A 17072-nucleotide genomic window follows, 5' to 3' on the forward strand; every position below is an offset into this window, starting at 1 on the left:
GCGCCGCGCCGCGCCGCGCCGCGCCGGGCCGTTTTCACGCCGCGCCGCGCTGCACCCGGCCATTTTCGCACCGCACCACGCCGCGCCCGGCCGCTTTCCGTGTGGTCCGTGGACGCCAGAACGGATTAACGGTAATTACATTGAACCTTATGGGAAATTGCCTCGGGTTGCGACCAAATTCGGGCGGAGGGCGGAACGGATTAACCGGATTTACATTGAACCCTATGGGGAAATTTGCCTCGGGGTGCGACCAAATTCAGAGGGCGGAACGGATTAACCGGATTTACATTGAACCCTATGGGGAAATTTCCTTCGGGTTACGACCAACTCGGGATACGCCCAGAGTCACGGAACGGATTAAGTTCGTATCCCGAGGTACCACTGTATATGTTTTGTGAACAATGTGCCTGTGACTTCTCAATATCCCAGGATGGAATTTATGATGAAAAACAGCATATACTGTAGCTATTGCCAAGTCTGGGTCAAATGCAAAGGGTCAAAATAGTTTAAAATCCTCCCAAGTGCTGGTGAATTCTTGGAAAAATCCACAGCTATTTTTTTCAGGAATTCAGTTTTTTTTTCTTTTGCATCAGAATTTGCCATTTGCAATTATACTGAAATAGTTAAGAGATGTGATTTGGATGTGTGAAAATAAGCCACCTTCTCCACTGTGTTGGAAAGGAAAGCAAAGGAGCTATCCAAGAAAGGAATTAATGCAGAGTTCTGGAGATTAAAAGGAAGGACTTTTCACTGAGTACAGATGACAGATCTGGCAGGCCTGACAAGATCTTCTTGACTGCCTTTGCAGATTCTCAAGATTCAGTTAGGACACATTTTCCAGATGTGCCCACAGTAAACTATGGAGACACTGAAAATATTGCAAAGGCCTCTGAAAAGTATTTCTTTTATTTTGAACTTGGCTGAGAATTGCAGGTTCAGTCTCACTTATTATTTATTTATATGTGTTTCTTGATTGGCACTTAGGGAATTACAGCTCCCAGAATAGCAAATGTTGTTTCAGTCGGTACTATTATAAATAAAATATTGTATATTGCATAAATAAGGGATGTTTTTCTTTCTAGTCTGGACATGGTGGCAGCTGTGCTATCACTTTAGTCCTATGCAAAATTCATGCTGATTTAACTAATCACAATGCATTTCATTAATTATCTGGACCCTTTCCAGGCAGGGTTCAGGCTGGAGTCTAGTATGGAAATGGCATTGGTCGTGCTTGCAGATGACTATTGGAGGGCTTGGGACGGAGATGGTGCAACTGTCTTGGCCCTCCTGGATCTCATGGTGGCTTCGGGGGTTGGTGGGAGGTGCTGTTTTGTGGTTTTTCTCCTCTTTCGTCTGTGACCAGTACCAGTGACCAGTACCAGCTGGTGGAGTGCTTCAAGGCTCAGGTCTCTTGCCACTCCTTTTTAACATCTGCATGAAACTGCTGGGTGAGGTCATATCTGATGGCATGGGATGTGGTATCATCAGTATGCAGATGATACCCAGCCCTGTCTAGGCAGGTGATCCTGTTTTGCTGCTGACCTAGTGAGGGTCTCATGGGGCTATGAGGGTCTGATGGGGAGGAACCGGCTTTGGTTCAACCCTAGCCAGACGGAGTGGCTTTGGGTTTTTGGCCCTCCAGAGTCCAGCGATGTGTTGTTATCTTTAACTCTCAGTGGGGTAACACTTCCCCAGACAGAGCTGGTATGCAGATTGGGGGTCCCTCTAGACTCATGGCTCCTGCTCAAGGAGCAGATTGCAGCCATGGCTAGGGGGCCTTTGCACAGATATGTCTTGTGCACCAATGGCTCTCATTCCTGGACTGAGAGGCCTTGCTCACAGTCACTCATGCCTTGGTCACTTTTCAGTTGGACTATTGCAATGTGCTCTATATGGGGCTGACCTTGAAGACCATCTGGAAATTACAGCTGGTCCAGAATTGTCAGCCTTACCAGGTAAAACAGACAGGAACACACGACCAGATGAGCTAATTCTACTTTACTGTAAGGCCTCATTAACAGAATCTTGCAAGTCTGAAAGTACAATTCTCTCCCTGTCTTTATACCCTGAGATATTAGGGAGGATCTCTTCTGAGCCTCTTGTCCCGCCTTACTTTCCAGCTGCAGGCTATGCTGTCCCTTATCTGACTGTTCCCTAGGCAGCATCTCTGGGCTCCATCTCCCAGGGTTATTCCCACATACCATTATAAGAGTACAGCAGCTTGCAGGGTATTGGTCTCCTCTTGGGCCCATGCTACACCATTGCTGTGTGAGGTGCACTGGCTCCCAGTTTCTTTCTTGGTGCAATTCAAGATGTTGATTGTTATCTTTAAAGCCCTACATGGCCCAGGCCCAGGTTATCTGTGGGACTGCTCCTCCCTGAGGGTATCTCCCCATCCCACTAGGTAGGATAGAGTGGGTATAAGTAGGTCCCTTCCCTCAGTTATTGCATTTAGTGGGACCAGTGAGGCGTGCCTTTACTGTAGCAGCCCCTGCCATATAGAACGCTCTTCCCCATGAGGTCTGTCAGGCCCCCACCCTCTTTCCGGAAAGCCGTTAAGAGCTGGCTTTTCCCACAGGTGTTAGGATAGCAAGGTTGGAGCCTGGGGGACTGTACAGTTGGATAACTGTTGATTGGTCATCGGGTTTTTCTTGTTTGCTTCTTGGATTGTTTTATCGTTGTGTTTTTATTATTGCTGTTAGCCTCCCAGAGTTGTGTCTCACAAGAAGGGCAGCCATATAAGTAAATAAATAAATAGGGCTGATATTTCTTTAATGGGGTTGTAGCTCTACATGCTTAATGTTTGATGGCACCTACCAATTGTTTCACCCAGCATAGTTGCTTAAGAAGAAGGTAGGCCAAATTAGAGGTGCTATGAATGTTCATCTCTTGCCAGATGTTCTCTGTAGTTTGAAATATCTGTTTGAAAGGTGAAGCCACACACATTTGCCTTGACAAGCAACTGCCACTAAACCTACATTTCTTGAGGCAATGTAATGAGTGGGCAGGATTTCTAAAACAAGACAAAACATCACTGAGTAAGACGAGGTTGCTTAATCTTCCCCATATTTCCTATACAAATGGTGCTGTTTCTTCTTTATGAGTTTCCTCCCAAACTCTTGAATATGTAAGTTTGCTTGAGACAGAAGATCCCTCTCTATGAGAGACATTTTATCACAGATAGCAACAGGGTTAAGCACCCTTCTTTTGCCACCTGAATAACCTGTTGTCGCAAGGCAGCAATAGGTTGATCTTAAAATCTTATAAGGCTATTCTATTTCAATATTGTATATTTTGTGGTGTTTGATTCTTGATATGTAACAATATTTAGAGTAGACTGTATTTGATTTGGTGTGTAGTGGTAGTTCATGATCCCTGTCTATTAGTATTCAGATCTATCAAATCAAAGCATCCGAATGTTAAAGTGGAAGTAGTGTGAAATCTGATTAAAATACTTAATTTCATATTCAAATTATAAAATGTGAATGGCAAATGCCAAAATGTGAATTTGGGGTGGATTTCAATATTTTTAAAGTGATGTATTTTCTTTGTATCAGTTTTATGAAAACAGAAAAAACCCCCATAAGGTTAATATACTGTATTAAATCAGCTGATACTGTGTTCCTCACTGTGTATAGTTTATGTATATCTGAATATAAAGTATCTGAATTTTAGCAAGACTTTTGATCTAGTCTTACTATGCTTTCATATGCATAAGCTGTAAGTTGAATACCCTTCTGTATATGAACAGTATTGAACATACATATACTATATTAGAAAGAGACGTAGGGTTATGAGAGAACCCTATGTCTCCTGTATGCCAGATACATTTGATCTGCTTACAAATATAAAGTGTGCAGTTCAATAATTTGTTTATAAATTAAAAAATAACCAGTGTCCATGATAAAACGAAGTTTTCAACAACACATTCTTAGAAACCTAAATACATAACATGGAACTTAATTTAACATGTATTGTTTTATTTTAGCCAATAAAAATGTAGTCCTTTCAGTGCCAGAATCTCATGAAGGAACACAGAAGACAAGCAAAAATTTAAATTCCTTCCGCTTTCATTGCATAAAAAGCTGGGGACCAGTATTAAAAGCCAAGATTCAGGTAACAGTCTCAGTTATCATATATCCAGAATGGCAGTGGAAAATAATTATGAATATATTTGTTGTTCAACCCTTCTCCTTGCCCAATTGTCCATCAGGTTATAGTGTAGCAATAAATAAATAAACACCAGTACCACCCTCCTGCTATTTCAAAGGGTTTGGAAGACCTGGCTCTTCACCCAGGCCTTTGGCAAGGGGGACTAGAGCTCCCTTTAGATTGTGTGGTTTCTTTTTCTTTCTTTCCATCTGGTCTTTTTATTCTTGTCATCTTTACTCTTCATTTTTGTGTTTTGCTCTTTCTTGTTTTTACTGCTTTAAATAATTTATAAACTACCCAGAGTTGCTGGGAGTTGGGTAGAATCATCATCTTCATCATTGTCGTCGTCATCATCATCATCATCATCATCATCATCATCATCAGGCATTGACAAGATTACCACCAGTCAATTGCAAAAGGCAGCTGTACTTGGAACAGCTTATATCCTGCGATGACAACCTTTAACACCATCCAACAACAACATCTGCCTATCTCAGGTCCTTGGGAAGGATTCGATAGGTGGATAAAAATGCCAAATCCAGTCTAAACATCTGGCTGACTGTGCGACCAACAACAACAACAATAATAATAATAATAATAATATCATCAAGAGGCAATTTATATTGCCCTTGTTATTTGCAGCAACAAACCATTCTTGTTCCCTGCTCCAGCTGCTCACTTTAAATCAAGAAGTTCCAAACTTCCAAATCCTCCTTGGTCATCTTCTTAGCAGCTGAGAGGACACCTCACTTTAAATGATTTTTCAGACTTGAAGGATAGCTGGGATGTGAGCTGATGTGGTGCCATCCCCAGAAAGGATAGGACTGGATTTTTTTGGCATTTCATTGCAAGGTTGTGGGCTAGGGCTAAGTACAATAGGTATATTTAGCCTGCCTCTGTTATATTTATTTTTTAAAAAATGATCCACTGAAAATCAGTGACTTGCCACCCAATTTCAGTAAAGTAATCTTGAGTGGGAAGCAGCAAAAGAGGCTAAGGAGTATATGCAGTTGATGGGCACCTGGTTGCCCCTCCCTGTCCTGAAGGGGTTGATTTTTGTGGCCTCTAATCTTATCCCACTCAGTCTGATTGCCTGGCTTTAAACACCTTCTGTGTAAGATGTGCCAAGCAGTTTCTCAATTATTTTATAGAAGATCTCCATTGCATTTCTATTTGCACTCAGATCTAAAAATCAAAAAGATATGGATTACATTTCTGTGTTCATTTTTCCTGATAATTACCTAAGCAGCAACTGCTCCCTATTGGCACTGTAGCTAAAGTATGATGAGGTGTTCTGCTTTGATCTGGCTGTTGAATCAAGTCTAGTTGTTCACCCCAAACTTGTGCTGGACTGCAAAAAGTTTTCCTCTGAGCCAGCAAGAATTAGTGTAAATTTAATGAAGGCTGTGTTCAGAACAGTTTAAGGAAAATAAAAGAGAAAAGACTGAGCAATTCTTAAGGTCCAAGAATTGAGAGTTCAGCTGGCTTTGTGATGCAAATCCTTAAGTTGCCTGGAATTCACCTGAGTGAAAGGCTCTTTCGGTAACTGAAAGGCCGGCTAAAAATAAGATTAAATCAAGCAGTAAGTAATCTTCCATTTCAGTGTATTTTTACATCTTACTCATTTGGATGATTTTTTTCCCCCTTCCCAGAACATTTTATCTAATGAGGACAGTGATTCTGATTATTCCTTAATTCTGCCTTTGAAACTGCTTCCAGTTGGATGCCAAGTCAAAGTTGAACTACCAATGAAGGAGGCAAGTGTTGATTCTTAAAATGAATGTTCATTTTTCCTGAATACTGGTAAAGTTTAAAACAAAACAGCAACACATTTTTATTGTTTTCAAACTAAGATATACTTCAGTTATACCATCAGTAAATGAACTACCTTTTAAACTTTCTGTAAAAGGTCTGTAAAAACAATGTTTTTCTAAAAGAAGGAAAAGGATTTTCTCCCCCTTCCCCCCATAGATTCAGTGGAACTCACTGCTGGTCAGTGTTTGAATGAATGGAAAATAGAACAATTGTATTGGGGCCTGCTCTTTCTGAATAGCCTGAAATCACTTTTGGGGAAAAGAAGTTATAGAAAAGAATTAAGAAACAAGATTTGACATTTCGTTCTTTTGACTGTTTGGATTTGAGCCAGGCTTGGAATGTGATTTTCATGCTTTCCCTCTTTTGCCAAAATAATTTCCCAATGCAAAAAATCAGTTTCCAGAGCTGGTAGTTGATCTGAAGAATAGATAATGGAATACCATCCAAGGGTTGTTTCACATATTTTGCATTATTTATGAGAAAGACAAGGCTGTGTGAAAGAAATCACAAAATCCCTGGCAAATCCATTATGTACCTCTGATTTCAAGATTTACACAAGAGTTAAATAAATGGGACTATATCTCTATATCTCTATCTCTGTCTCTATCTCTATCTCTTTTTCATACCCTGAGGAAAATGGCCAATCACAGTTTCTCAGCACATATGCAAATTGCATGTTTCCAGTGATCATTTATAAATATTACACATAGGTTTCACACTTTTTCAGACATGAAAAAATTGAAGTCTTAAGACTAACATACTACTTGCTGTATTGATTGATAAATTGATTATAAGTACTTTTATCCCATCTCAGTTGAACAAATCTAAAGAGCTCATTTGTTTTTTCACATGCCTCATTTATTTGTCCCCTTCCCCCTTTCTTGTCCAGTTTCACTGTCTTCACAACTGCATATTTTTGGGTTTTCAGGGAAGTGTCTTGGAGCTGTATCTCCAGGTAATTGACTGGTAAGGTATTTTCTTTCTATTTTTCTGGCACCGTTAATACACTGAGCTAATACAAAGGAAAGGCAGCTTATCTTCAGCATAAAATCACATGTGGACCATCTGAGGCTTGCATGCAGCTCCCCACTTATAGCTCTTCAGAAATTCAGTAGCAAAACTATCAAATTTCAGCGCTGGTTTGAGTCTGGGATCTGAAAAGTGGGAATGGGAACACTTATCCTCTATATCTCATCTATGCCCTTAAACCTTCCCAAAAGGCTTCCCCCTAAGAGCCTAAAACAATTCCCCCAAACCTGGAAAGGAAAAGGAAAAATTCAGCCACACCTCTTCCAGTGACCTAACAGTGTCACTGGCTGCCCTTGGTGGCCCTTCTTGTGGTTGAGAGGCTAAGTTGTAGCCTCTGACCGTTCAAATATTCTCCACTTTGGGTTTAAATAATAAAGTGGTATCTCTAAAAATTATTGTTGTCATTCAGTTAAGCTTTTTGAAAAGACCAAACCTCTGCAGATTAGTTTCCTTGGTTTTGGGGAGCAAGCAATCTAAATATGTTTTGTAAATATTCTGTCATTCCCTCCTTAAGGTATTTATTTAGTGAAGGAAGGCAATGCAGGAGGTGAAAAACTGAAAGGGTTACAAGTGGAAGAAGATGTTATCTAGATACCTGTACCAAAAATTTCAAGATGAGAGAGTAGTTATGTAGGCCTTGCTTGGAAGGCCTTGCTTACTATTCATTCATTCATTCATTCATTCATTCATTCATTCATTCATCAATCACATATATATAGCCATTTCATGAACGTGACTCTGGGCAGCATACAATAATAATGGACCATAAAAAACAAAGTTTAATAATTGTACCATAATAAAAACATTAATATTATTTAAAAAAAAACTAGGCAAGAGCATCTTTGATGTCACATACAGTGTAGGCATTTCCCTGAGATCCCCAAGCCTGCTGTCATAGCCAGGTTTTAAGGGACTTCTGGAAGTTTGGCAAAGATGGGACTGGTCTGACCTTGAGGGGAGTGATGTTCTACAGGGCAGGCACCATGGCAGAAAAGGCTTGCCTCCTGGGTCCCACCAGATGTAACTCCTCAACAGGCAGAACCCGCAACATACCCCTTCTGCCAGACCTGATGGGATGGGCAGACGTAATCAGGAAGAGATGGTCCCTCAAATACCCCAGCCCCATGCCATGAAGGGCTTTAAAGGTCAAAACCACCATTAGGTTTCTTTCTTCTGAGTACAATATTCATTTGATCCTTGTACTGAATTTATACCTTGTACTTGCTTTAGTCAATTAATCCATTAATTAATCAACATACCTTTGCATAGTGGTGGAAAAATAACTGAAAGTGAAAAGAATGTGTTTTTTCCACAGGGTGTTTGCATGTATTGTAGTAGCTTATTTTAGAACACCAGTTTATCTGATCCATGAAAGAAGGGAAATGTGCTTCTTATAAAGTAGGATTAGCCTGCTACTCGTAAACACTTTGTGTGTGTGTGTGTGTGTGCATATCTGTGTGTGTATAGGTATATACCCCTACCAGAGGCACATGTGTGTGCTCACACACCTAGACACAGGTACATTTAAAGTACATTTTTGTTCGTAACTTTTTTATTAAACATTGCAGCTGTGCAAATACTTAGAAAACTTGTGCTATTTCCTTGCATTTTTGCTCATGTCAGCTTTAAAATAATACTCCTTGAGTGGGAACTTGGTTTTCCTAATCGCAAGCCTGACTGAAACTTCAGATGTAATTTCAGATCTACATGAGAAGCCAGTTGAGTGCCCATGAATTAGTTGGTGGTATTGCTGGACATGTTCTGTTGCCCTAAGGTTCTGTTCCTCTTAAGTTGCTGAGGTGCTCCCTTTGCATAAAACGCTTCCATTGAAGCAGGAGGAAGTCAAAGCTGAGTGCAATAAAGAGCACCCAGCAACCCCCAGTTGACTGGCATGGGGCTGATTTTGATTCCCACACAGATCTAAAACCATATCTGGTAATCCCTATAAGTTGTGAATTGATATTCAGCTAACTGCATTATTGATGAAGTGATCTAACATCTAGTCTATGCTTAGTAGTGATATGGCTGTTTCTGTGTCCTAGGTCACAGAATCTTGATGTGCGTTTGGGTTATGAGCTTTGTCCTGATGAGCAGGATTTCCTGCGCAAGAGGAAAAAGGTCGTTGCTGATGCCCTGTATAGGCTTTTAAATCTAGGAGAGGAGTTACAAGAGGATGAGGTATGTGGACATCTTGTAATGATTTGCATGGCAGATATGTTAAATAACTACCATATTTATCAGCGTATAACACATATTTTTTTCCTAAAATTTGGGGTTGAAATCCTAGCTGTGTGTTATATGCTGATATGCCCTATGGCTTCTCACCTCAAGCTGCAGGACTGGGAGAGCAAAGCGCATCTTAAAGTTGCTGAAGTTGAGAAACACAGGCTGGAAGACAGGATGAGACAAACATTGCTTATAAACCATGGGGAACCCAGGCAGTTTTTTTACAGGAAATATGAATCTGACTGAAGACTTGAAGGACCAGGTTGGGGACAGATCCCTCTGGACAGTAGAAAATTTGTCTATGTGGTTGCTAAGAGTCAGTACTGACTCAATGGTACATAATCAATAATCAATGAAACTGACTAGAAAGAGTAAGAATCCTCAGAGCAGGTTGCCTGTGAAATCTATTTGAGAGGTCTTAGTTCAGGTAGTGGGAGGGGGTGAGACAAGATGTTGCACGAATAGAAAAGCAGGCTGCCCCCAAGCTCTGCAGAGCAATAGCCCCATGCATCGCAGAATGGCTGTTTTGCAGCTAGAGTTATATATAACTCTATAGCTAAGATGGAGGAAAATAGGTTTTATTGCCCAAGAAGGAGGGTGAGAAACAGCAAATGCTGCTGGGATGTAGGATTTGAGCAAACCACAATGATGCAAAAATGGTGTGCATTTTGCAAATGTCACACAAAGGCCATCATTATGTACTTGCGTCCTGATGTCTGATGCGAGTATGATGTGTCCTCATTTCCCCGTCCCTTGCTGCAGCCCTCCTGCAGAGACCCATGGATATTAGTTAACCATAACCAATAAAGCATCTGCATTTTTAATAATTAGGTAGGAGAGAGATTTTGGGCAATGTCACTTTCCACTGTAATTATGATCCATGTTATCAGTGGTACAGAATTCTCGCTGACATGTAGCTTTAGATAATTTTGCCATTTAATCTCACACAATTGTCTCTGCAAAGCATACTTATGTACTGCCATTTGTTCAGGTTATTGTTGGTTCTGGATTCTTTTTTTGGAGAGATTTTTTTGCTTGATCAACACTGTGTTCTGGTTTTAAAGTCTGACATCAAATTCCCTACAGGCTAAATCTAGTTTAGACAGAATTGCAAGGTTACTCATTTTTAGAGATTCACTGGAATGAAAATAATTTGTTTTCCAATATTTTCATTGCAGTGGAATGGCATTGGTTACAATAGCAAGGAAGCTGTGTCTGATTCTGAAACTGAACTGATTTTATTCAACTATCTATGCAATGTGTATTTATTTGCTTTTATATCAATAGGGAAATTAAGCTTAGAGGTGAACTGAAAGATGACTTGTGGAGTTGGAAAGTTATCTTCTAGAATCCAATTTGTTTTATTGCCAAAGTTGCTGTTTATATTATTGATTCTGTGATTGCTTATAACAGGTTCCAGTGATAGGTCTTATAGCAACTGGAGGTGGGATCAGAGCCATGTCAGGATTGTATGCTCATCTCTCAGCCTTGCAGAAACTGAACCTTTTGGATTGCATTACATATATCACCACTGCTTCTGGATCAACATGGTAAAAACTAAGGGAAATATATTACATTTAATTAGAATTCCAGCTATACTGGGCCCAATGCTGAGAAAATTATGCCTGTGGAAACGAACTCAGTGAAACAAAGATGCAACTCAATGTGCTTTTCGATCATGAATACTTTTGGGACTTCATTCACTGTTCTCCTTGAGTAAAGTAGGACTATGGAGGTCAAGGCCCTACTGAGCAGAAAGAGCAGAAGGGATTCCCCAGTGGAGCAGAAATGCCCCACCGCTCAGCTCAGAGTATAAAATGATCTAACAGTATCATTGGATGCTAGATAAAAAGTTGGAAATCAAGGTATTCAACTCATATCTTTTAGCCAGAAATGATGAACCTCAGGTTGGTGTTAAAGATCATTAAAGTAGTATTAGAATTGAATTGTCCATGTCCAGTATATGTCAACATTTAATAAAAGACAAGAGTAAATTCTTCTATTTCAAAATATGCTTCCAAAGAGTTAATTAAAACCATCAGGATTGATTTCTTCGGGCAATTCTGCTTGAAGGCCATTTCTCTTTTTGCCTTTTTGGCCAACAAACTTCATTCATTCTTTCTTCACTGCCCTCCCTTTTAAAATAGTGACTGCAACAGAAGAATGTGCTTTTGCATCTAAATGTCAGCCTTGTGGGATGGTGACAAGATAAAATTACGAGTGTTTTATGCCTTCAAAACAGGTACCAAGTTGCCCAACTTATCAGATTTATCACCTTATAAGAACACCTTTTAAAATGCTTGTAAATATACTATGAATGTACACTAGTGGAGAAATTCTCATTTTGTTAAGCATGGGTTTCTTCCTACTTCTGCAGGACAATGACAGACTTGTACCAACATATTGAATGGTCACATCAAAGTTTGGAAGGACATATCAAACAAATGAAAAGACAGTTACTGAAAAACAAAGATGATGTTATTTCTATCGAAAGATTGAAGTATTATCACAAGGAGCTAACTGAGCGGATCAAAAATGGGCATCTTTCATCTTTTACGGAACTCTGGGCCCTTATTCAAGAAGCTTGTTTCCATGACAAAGTATGTTAATTATCTGTTATACAACAAGAATGTTTCTGTACAATAGGTAGGTGTACTCTAGGGATTCTGACAGAGGATTCACCCAGTTATCTTTATTTCGGCCTACACAGAGCAACCTTGTAGATAACACTTAACACTTTTCAGTTGCACCTGAAATGATGTTTTCATCATTGTTTCCAAAGTATACTGTAAAGCTTTGAGACAAGTAAGAAATGATATAGTACAGAGGTGAAAAATGACTGTGATGGTTTATGTGTTTAATCTTTCTACTGCCCAGTCTTTAAAAAATCTGTTCTGAAATAAGTCCCTCTGTGAGATGCACTCCCGAGAAAATATGCATTGGACTGCAGCCCTCTGTTTCAAAGGCCTTGCTGTTTCCCTAGCTTTGATCAAGGTAGAACAATTTAAAGCCAGTAACATATTTAAAACAGTATTTTAAATAAACTGTTTTTGAAACAATAAAAGAGCTACCTCATAAAAAGGTACAGTATTAGATTTGCAGGGCATGAAATAAACAAAGCCCTATTATTTTGACTGTCAATGTTTCTGTTCATTGTTTCTCTCTATTTCAAGTCTTAGGAAAAAGAGACATTTGAAATGAAACCAATTTGCAATGCCAGGTTTAAGCATGCATAACCAAGAAAAGGGACTGCTTTTCCCCAATTACATCAGCCTGTCCCATTAGATCTGGCAGGGAAGGCATGTTACAGGTTCCATCGGCCTGGGACTTGTCAGATTGATGTCAGGCCCAGCCCAAGAACAATGGTGAAACAGTCCAGTCAAGTATAGTTCCTTTATTTGCTTACACCTTATAGACAGAATATTGCCAAACTAAATCTATACTACTGCAACTAGTGGATATACCCTGGGAGATTCTAGGGAGTGGCTATCCTGCACCTCTTTTGCTTCCCACACTCTCCTTGAGGACTGCATTGCCTCTTATCTCCTTTCCCCTTCTGGAATGCACCCCCTCCCTCCTGATAGCATTGATCTCCCACATCACTTTCCTCCTCGTAGATACATTCCATCACAATCCCACAGGAAGGATAAAACTACCTTTATTGATATTGTCTATAATAATAGAATCTTGCAAATCTGATTGTGCTGTACCTCTTCCTCCTTCTTGTACCCCAGTGAATCAGGGAGGCGTTTGCCTGAGCCGCTTCCAAATATTACCTTGTTTCTCAGGACTTAAAAAAATATTTCAGCCCCTTTTGCCTAGGTAACGGTTCTTGCATATTTCCACCAAGGTCACCTTCCTTACACTGTACACTCAGGCAGGGGGTCAGACTAATCAGTCTCTAAGGTCCCTTCTAATCTAATACTATGACACTATGCACTGTTAAAGAAATGGGGAAAGAAAATTGTATTTCTTGCAGCATTTGGTGGTGGTAATGAGTGGAACCTACAGGTCATTTGGTAGATTGTGTGCTTTTCACATGGAAAGATGTGATCTCTGGTTTCTCCTATTGAGACTGGAATGAGCAACCTGTGGCATTAAGGCTTATTTCAGGTGAGTGTGCAACTCGCCCTTAGTGGTCAGCTCTAGTGGGGAAGAAAAAGGGAAGGGAGAGAAATAGAGAGGGGAAAAAAAGGTAGTAAGCTGACTTCAATATCATCTGACTTGTCAATCAATATCACATGCTTCCATCAACACTTCTTCTTAAAAGAATTCAGCCCTCAGTAATCAGAAGGTTTTCTTTCCCTGAGATAATGTAAGTGATCTTGGGAAGGAGGGTTTGGAAATATATTCTTTTAGGAGCTTTGGTGAACTCTTGTTTGTCAAGTTAGAACATACTGGCTTAGCATGCAAAGCAGCTTCTGACAAGATAGTGTGGCAGGTTTGGGCCAGCTTTTGGTGATCAGGGGCTACACTTAGCAGTACCTGTGGGAAGCAAGGGCAGCAAAGGGTCCTGTCATATATAAGGGTAAAACCGGGATTACTTTATACATTTTAAATTAGGGATTGTGGAATTTTCTTTGCTTCTTGAAAACAACATGATGCTTATTGCAGGTTTTAATGAGTTTTCGTGGGTTTTCTGCCTCTAAGTAGTAGTTGTGGCCCCCAAAGTTGGCAATATAGTTGAAAGGTATTCCAGGAGCTAGGAAAGTAGGAGAGGCTTTGAGGCCTTTATGGAGTCTTGGGTCTCAAATTGTTCATTCCTATAGCAGTGAAACCTTCAGCTCAGCCAGGTATCTAAATAGCAAATTTGGTGTTGGCCGTGGGGAATTTCTCTTCCCTTTCCAGCATTAAACAGTCAGGAATAACCAGGAGGAAGGAACGAAGAAGCAGCAGGGCAAAGATCCCATCACAAGTGAGAGACAGACAGAAATGAGTAGTTGGTATTTAGCATTATTTTCTAGAGTCTGAAGCACTTAAGTTTCATAACAATCTACATATGCAGATATTATAATAAGTAACACAATAACATTATGTTGATGGGATTTAATATTTGGTCTCTTGATATAGAATATCCAGGAGATACTAGCTTTTCAGGATTGTTCGTGCATGGAAAAAAACAAAGATCCATGTGTTAAAATATTTATTTTGTTTCCCATTATTTTTAGGTAAATCCCAGTAAGCTCTCAGAACAGCGACAGGCTTTGAATCAGGGGCAGAACCCCTTTCCTATCTACACAGTCATAAATGTCAAAGATGATATCTCCACTTTTGACTTCAGAGGTGGGTACTCACATATCAATCTCTCCACTATGGAAATGTAGGTTTTGATTCCAATGTTATAAGCATTGGAAAGAGAGGAGAAGAAGGGGAAGACATAAAATGTTGACCTTGAACTTAATAGAGTTGGGTACCTTCTATTTATCGTGAATCTCTTAGAGTACCTCTACATGAATTATATAGGGAAGGTTGCATTATACACAATTTTACCAAACTTCATCAAGACAGGAAGTTCATGGAGAAAATCAAAGAAAAAAATGAAAGAAGTACTGTGATGTTTAAGCTATTGGTAGGCTACAGATGCTTTGGACTATCACAAGTTGGGCTGATGAGAGTTGAAGCCCAAAACATCCAGCAGGGCACCAGGTTCCTGACCTGGTCTAAGTTATCTCCCGTTGCATTTATTCAGGGTAATGAAATCTTTCCTCCTTTACATCAATACTTATCTGAAATAATCTGCTTCTGTTTTTTGCTGAGCAGCCAGGCCTGTTTCATCATCCACTTCTAACCTCTAAAAACGTAATATGACAAAAGCTAGTGGCTGAGAAATTCAAATCTACATCTGAGATAAGATGAAATGACATTATCTTTTATTGGCCAGGGATTACAGGAAATTCCAGTAATTTGTCCTATGGAATCCAGTTCAACCCTGAACTACACATATTCTCTTCTATTAGTAATTTGTCCTCTAGAAACTTATGCATAAGATTTGCCTAACTATTTAAATGGCTGCAGGAGATTCCTTTAGACAGCTTTTCATTGGTCTCTATTTTATAAACATAGTGATACAAGCTCTTCATTGAATATAACCTTCTAGTTTGTTTGTTATGCTTTGCTCTTAGATTTGTGGAAGATGTCACAAAATTGATCAGGGTAACTAGGGCAAGGTGGTTGTTTGTCTGATGCTATTTCTTCCATAAGAAATCTCCATGGAGGTTTTTCTTTCTTTTTCCTGATTTCACATTTGGAACAGCAGCCAACCAAGCTGTCTTTCACTCTTTTGTACATCCCTTTGTTTGCAGAATGGGTGGAGTTCAATCCTTATGAAGTGGGGTTGCTAAAATATGGTGCACAGATTCGCTCCGAAGATTTTGATAGTGAATTCTTCATGGGAAGGCTGGTGAAGAGGAACCCAGAATCCCGGATTTGCTATCTGGAAGGTGATCTGTTTACTTATGAGCTAAACTGGAAAATATAGTAAAGCGAATCAGGGTAACCTTGGAAAGACCCTGTCTTCTTGACAGCCTTAGGCATCTAACCTTCTTTCTCCAAAGCAATCAGGGCTCCATTGCTGCAATTAAACTATTCCAGGGAATAAGCAGTTATCTCATGTTGTTAGTAATAGCAATAATAATAAATATACATAAAGCATGTAAGTTTATGAATCTGTACAAGGATCACACTGAATTTTCGTGATATTACACCAATATGCCTGTCATAGATTGTATTCTTATATTCTATAGGAATAGTTATTTAAGTTTATGATTATCATATATACTCGTGAATAATCTGAGAATTTAAGGTTCCAAAATATACTTAAAAGATCAGGTTCAGCTTATCCGCAGATGGGCTTATATGCGAGTATATATGGTAATACTCAGCATATAGCACTGATATATGTATGGTATTATATGGAAAACAGAACAATTACAACTTAACTGATACAGGGATTTTAAATGCTTTTATTTTAAACTAAAGGTACATTTCATGAAAATTTCCTTCTGCTCCCTTTGTCACCAACAAGTTGCTTTTATGAGCATCTCAGTGCTGGAAGGGACTTAGTTTGTCTTAGCCAATTCCCTGTGCAGTGCAGGGATCCACTACTATCAATGAATGATATGTGTAACATTTTAGTTTGGAACACTGGAATGTATGCATGCACATTCCTCCATGAGAGCCAATCTGATGTAGGGCTTAAGGTGTTGAATTAGGAGCAGAGACATCCAGGTTCTAGGCTACTCTCAGTCATGGGAGCTCACTGGGTGACTGGGAACCATCATTCTCCCTCAGGCCAATCTATCTTATATGGTTGTGGTGGGGTCTTGCACTGTAATTGTAAACAAATACCAAATGAAAATACTAAACATTAAATACTAAATGTCATACACACTGATTTTCAGTTCAGCTATTGCCATGTTCCTCAACTGAATGCCCTCCAGATCTATTGGATCACAATTCCCTTAATACTTAGTGTAGCTCACATGTCCAGAGGGTACCAGGTGGAGGAAGTGCTGTGCTATCACAGCCTCTGAGTGAGGAAGTGCAGGCAGTGGAGACACAAAACAGAGAGGATTCTTCCTCTTCTAGTGGTCAGAGGTGAATGATGAGAATATCACTCTGTTGCAGCAGCAAAATAGAATATTCATTCATTCATTCATTCATTCATTCATTCATTCATTCATTCATTCATTCATTCTATATGGCTAGCCGCTTGCCAAAATGACTGGGAATCTAATAAGCGTTAAAAATGAATAAAATATAATAAAGTGAAACATACTGTGATGGTGACAGCCAATGCCTCCACACATCCTTGGTATTGTTCCACTGATACAGTTTCAACAGGTTCATAT

At 39.6% G+C, this 17072-nt stretch overlaps 1 protein-coding gene across 1 annotated transcript in view; it reads left to right on the plus strand.

The window, feature by feature from the left end:
* Positions 1–17072, plus strand: part of LOC103051992 (cytosolic phospholipase A2 beta-like) — a 40909-nt gene that overhangs the window by 13949 nt on the left and 9888 nt on the right. Inside the window, exons 8-15 of the mRNA XM_088145495.1 lie at positions 3989–4116; positions 5805–5909; positions 6896–6933; positions 9039–9174; positions 10636–10772; positions 11600–11822; positions 14391–14505; positions 15525–15662. Coding sequence (XP_088001621.1) covers positions 3989–4116; positions 5805–5909; positions 6896–6933; positions 9039–9174; positions 10636–10772; positions 11600–11822; positions 14391–14505; positions 15525–15662 — 1020 coding nt within the window. The remainder of the gene's footprint in view (positions 1–3988; positions 4117–5804; positions 5910–6895; positions 6934–9038; positions 9175–10635; positions 10773–11599; positions 11823–14390; positions 14506–15524; positions 15663–17072) is intronic.

Source organism: Python bivittatus, unplaced genomic scaffold, assembly GCF_059951505.1.
Source record: "Python bivittatus isolate LINGU-HERP-01145 unplaced genomic scaffold, Pbiv_v1 ctg000480_np1212, whole genome shotgun sequence".
Taxonomy (NCBI): domain Eukaryota; kingdom Metazoa; phylum Chordata; class Lepidosauria; order Squamata; family Pythonidae; genus Python; species Python bivittatus.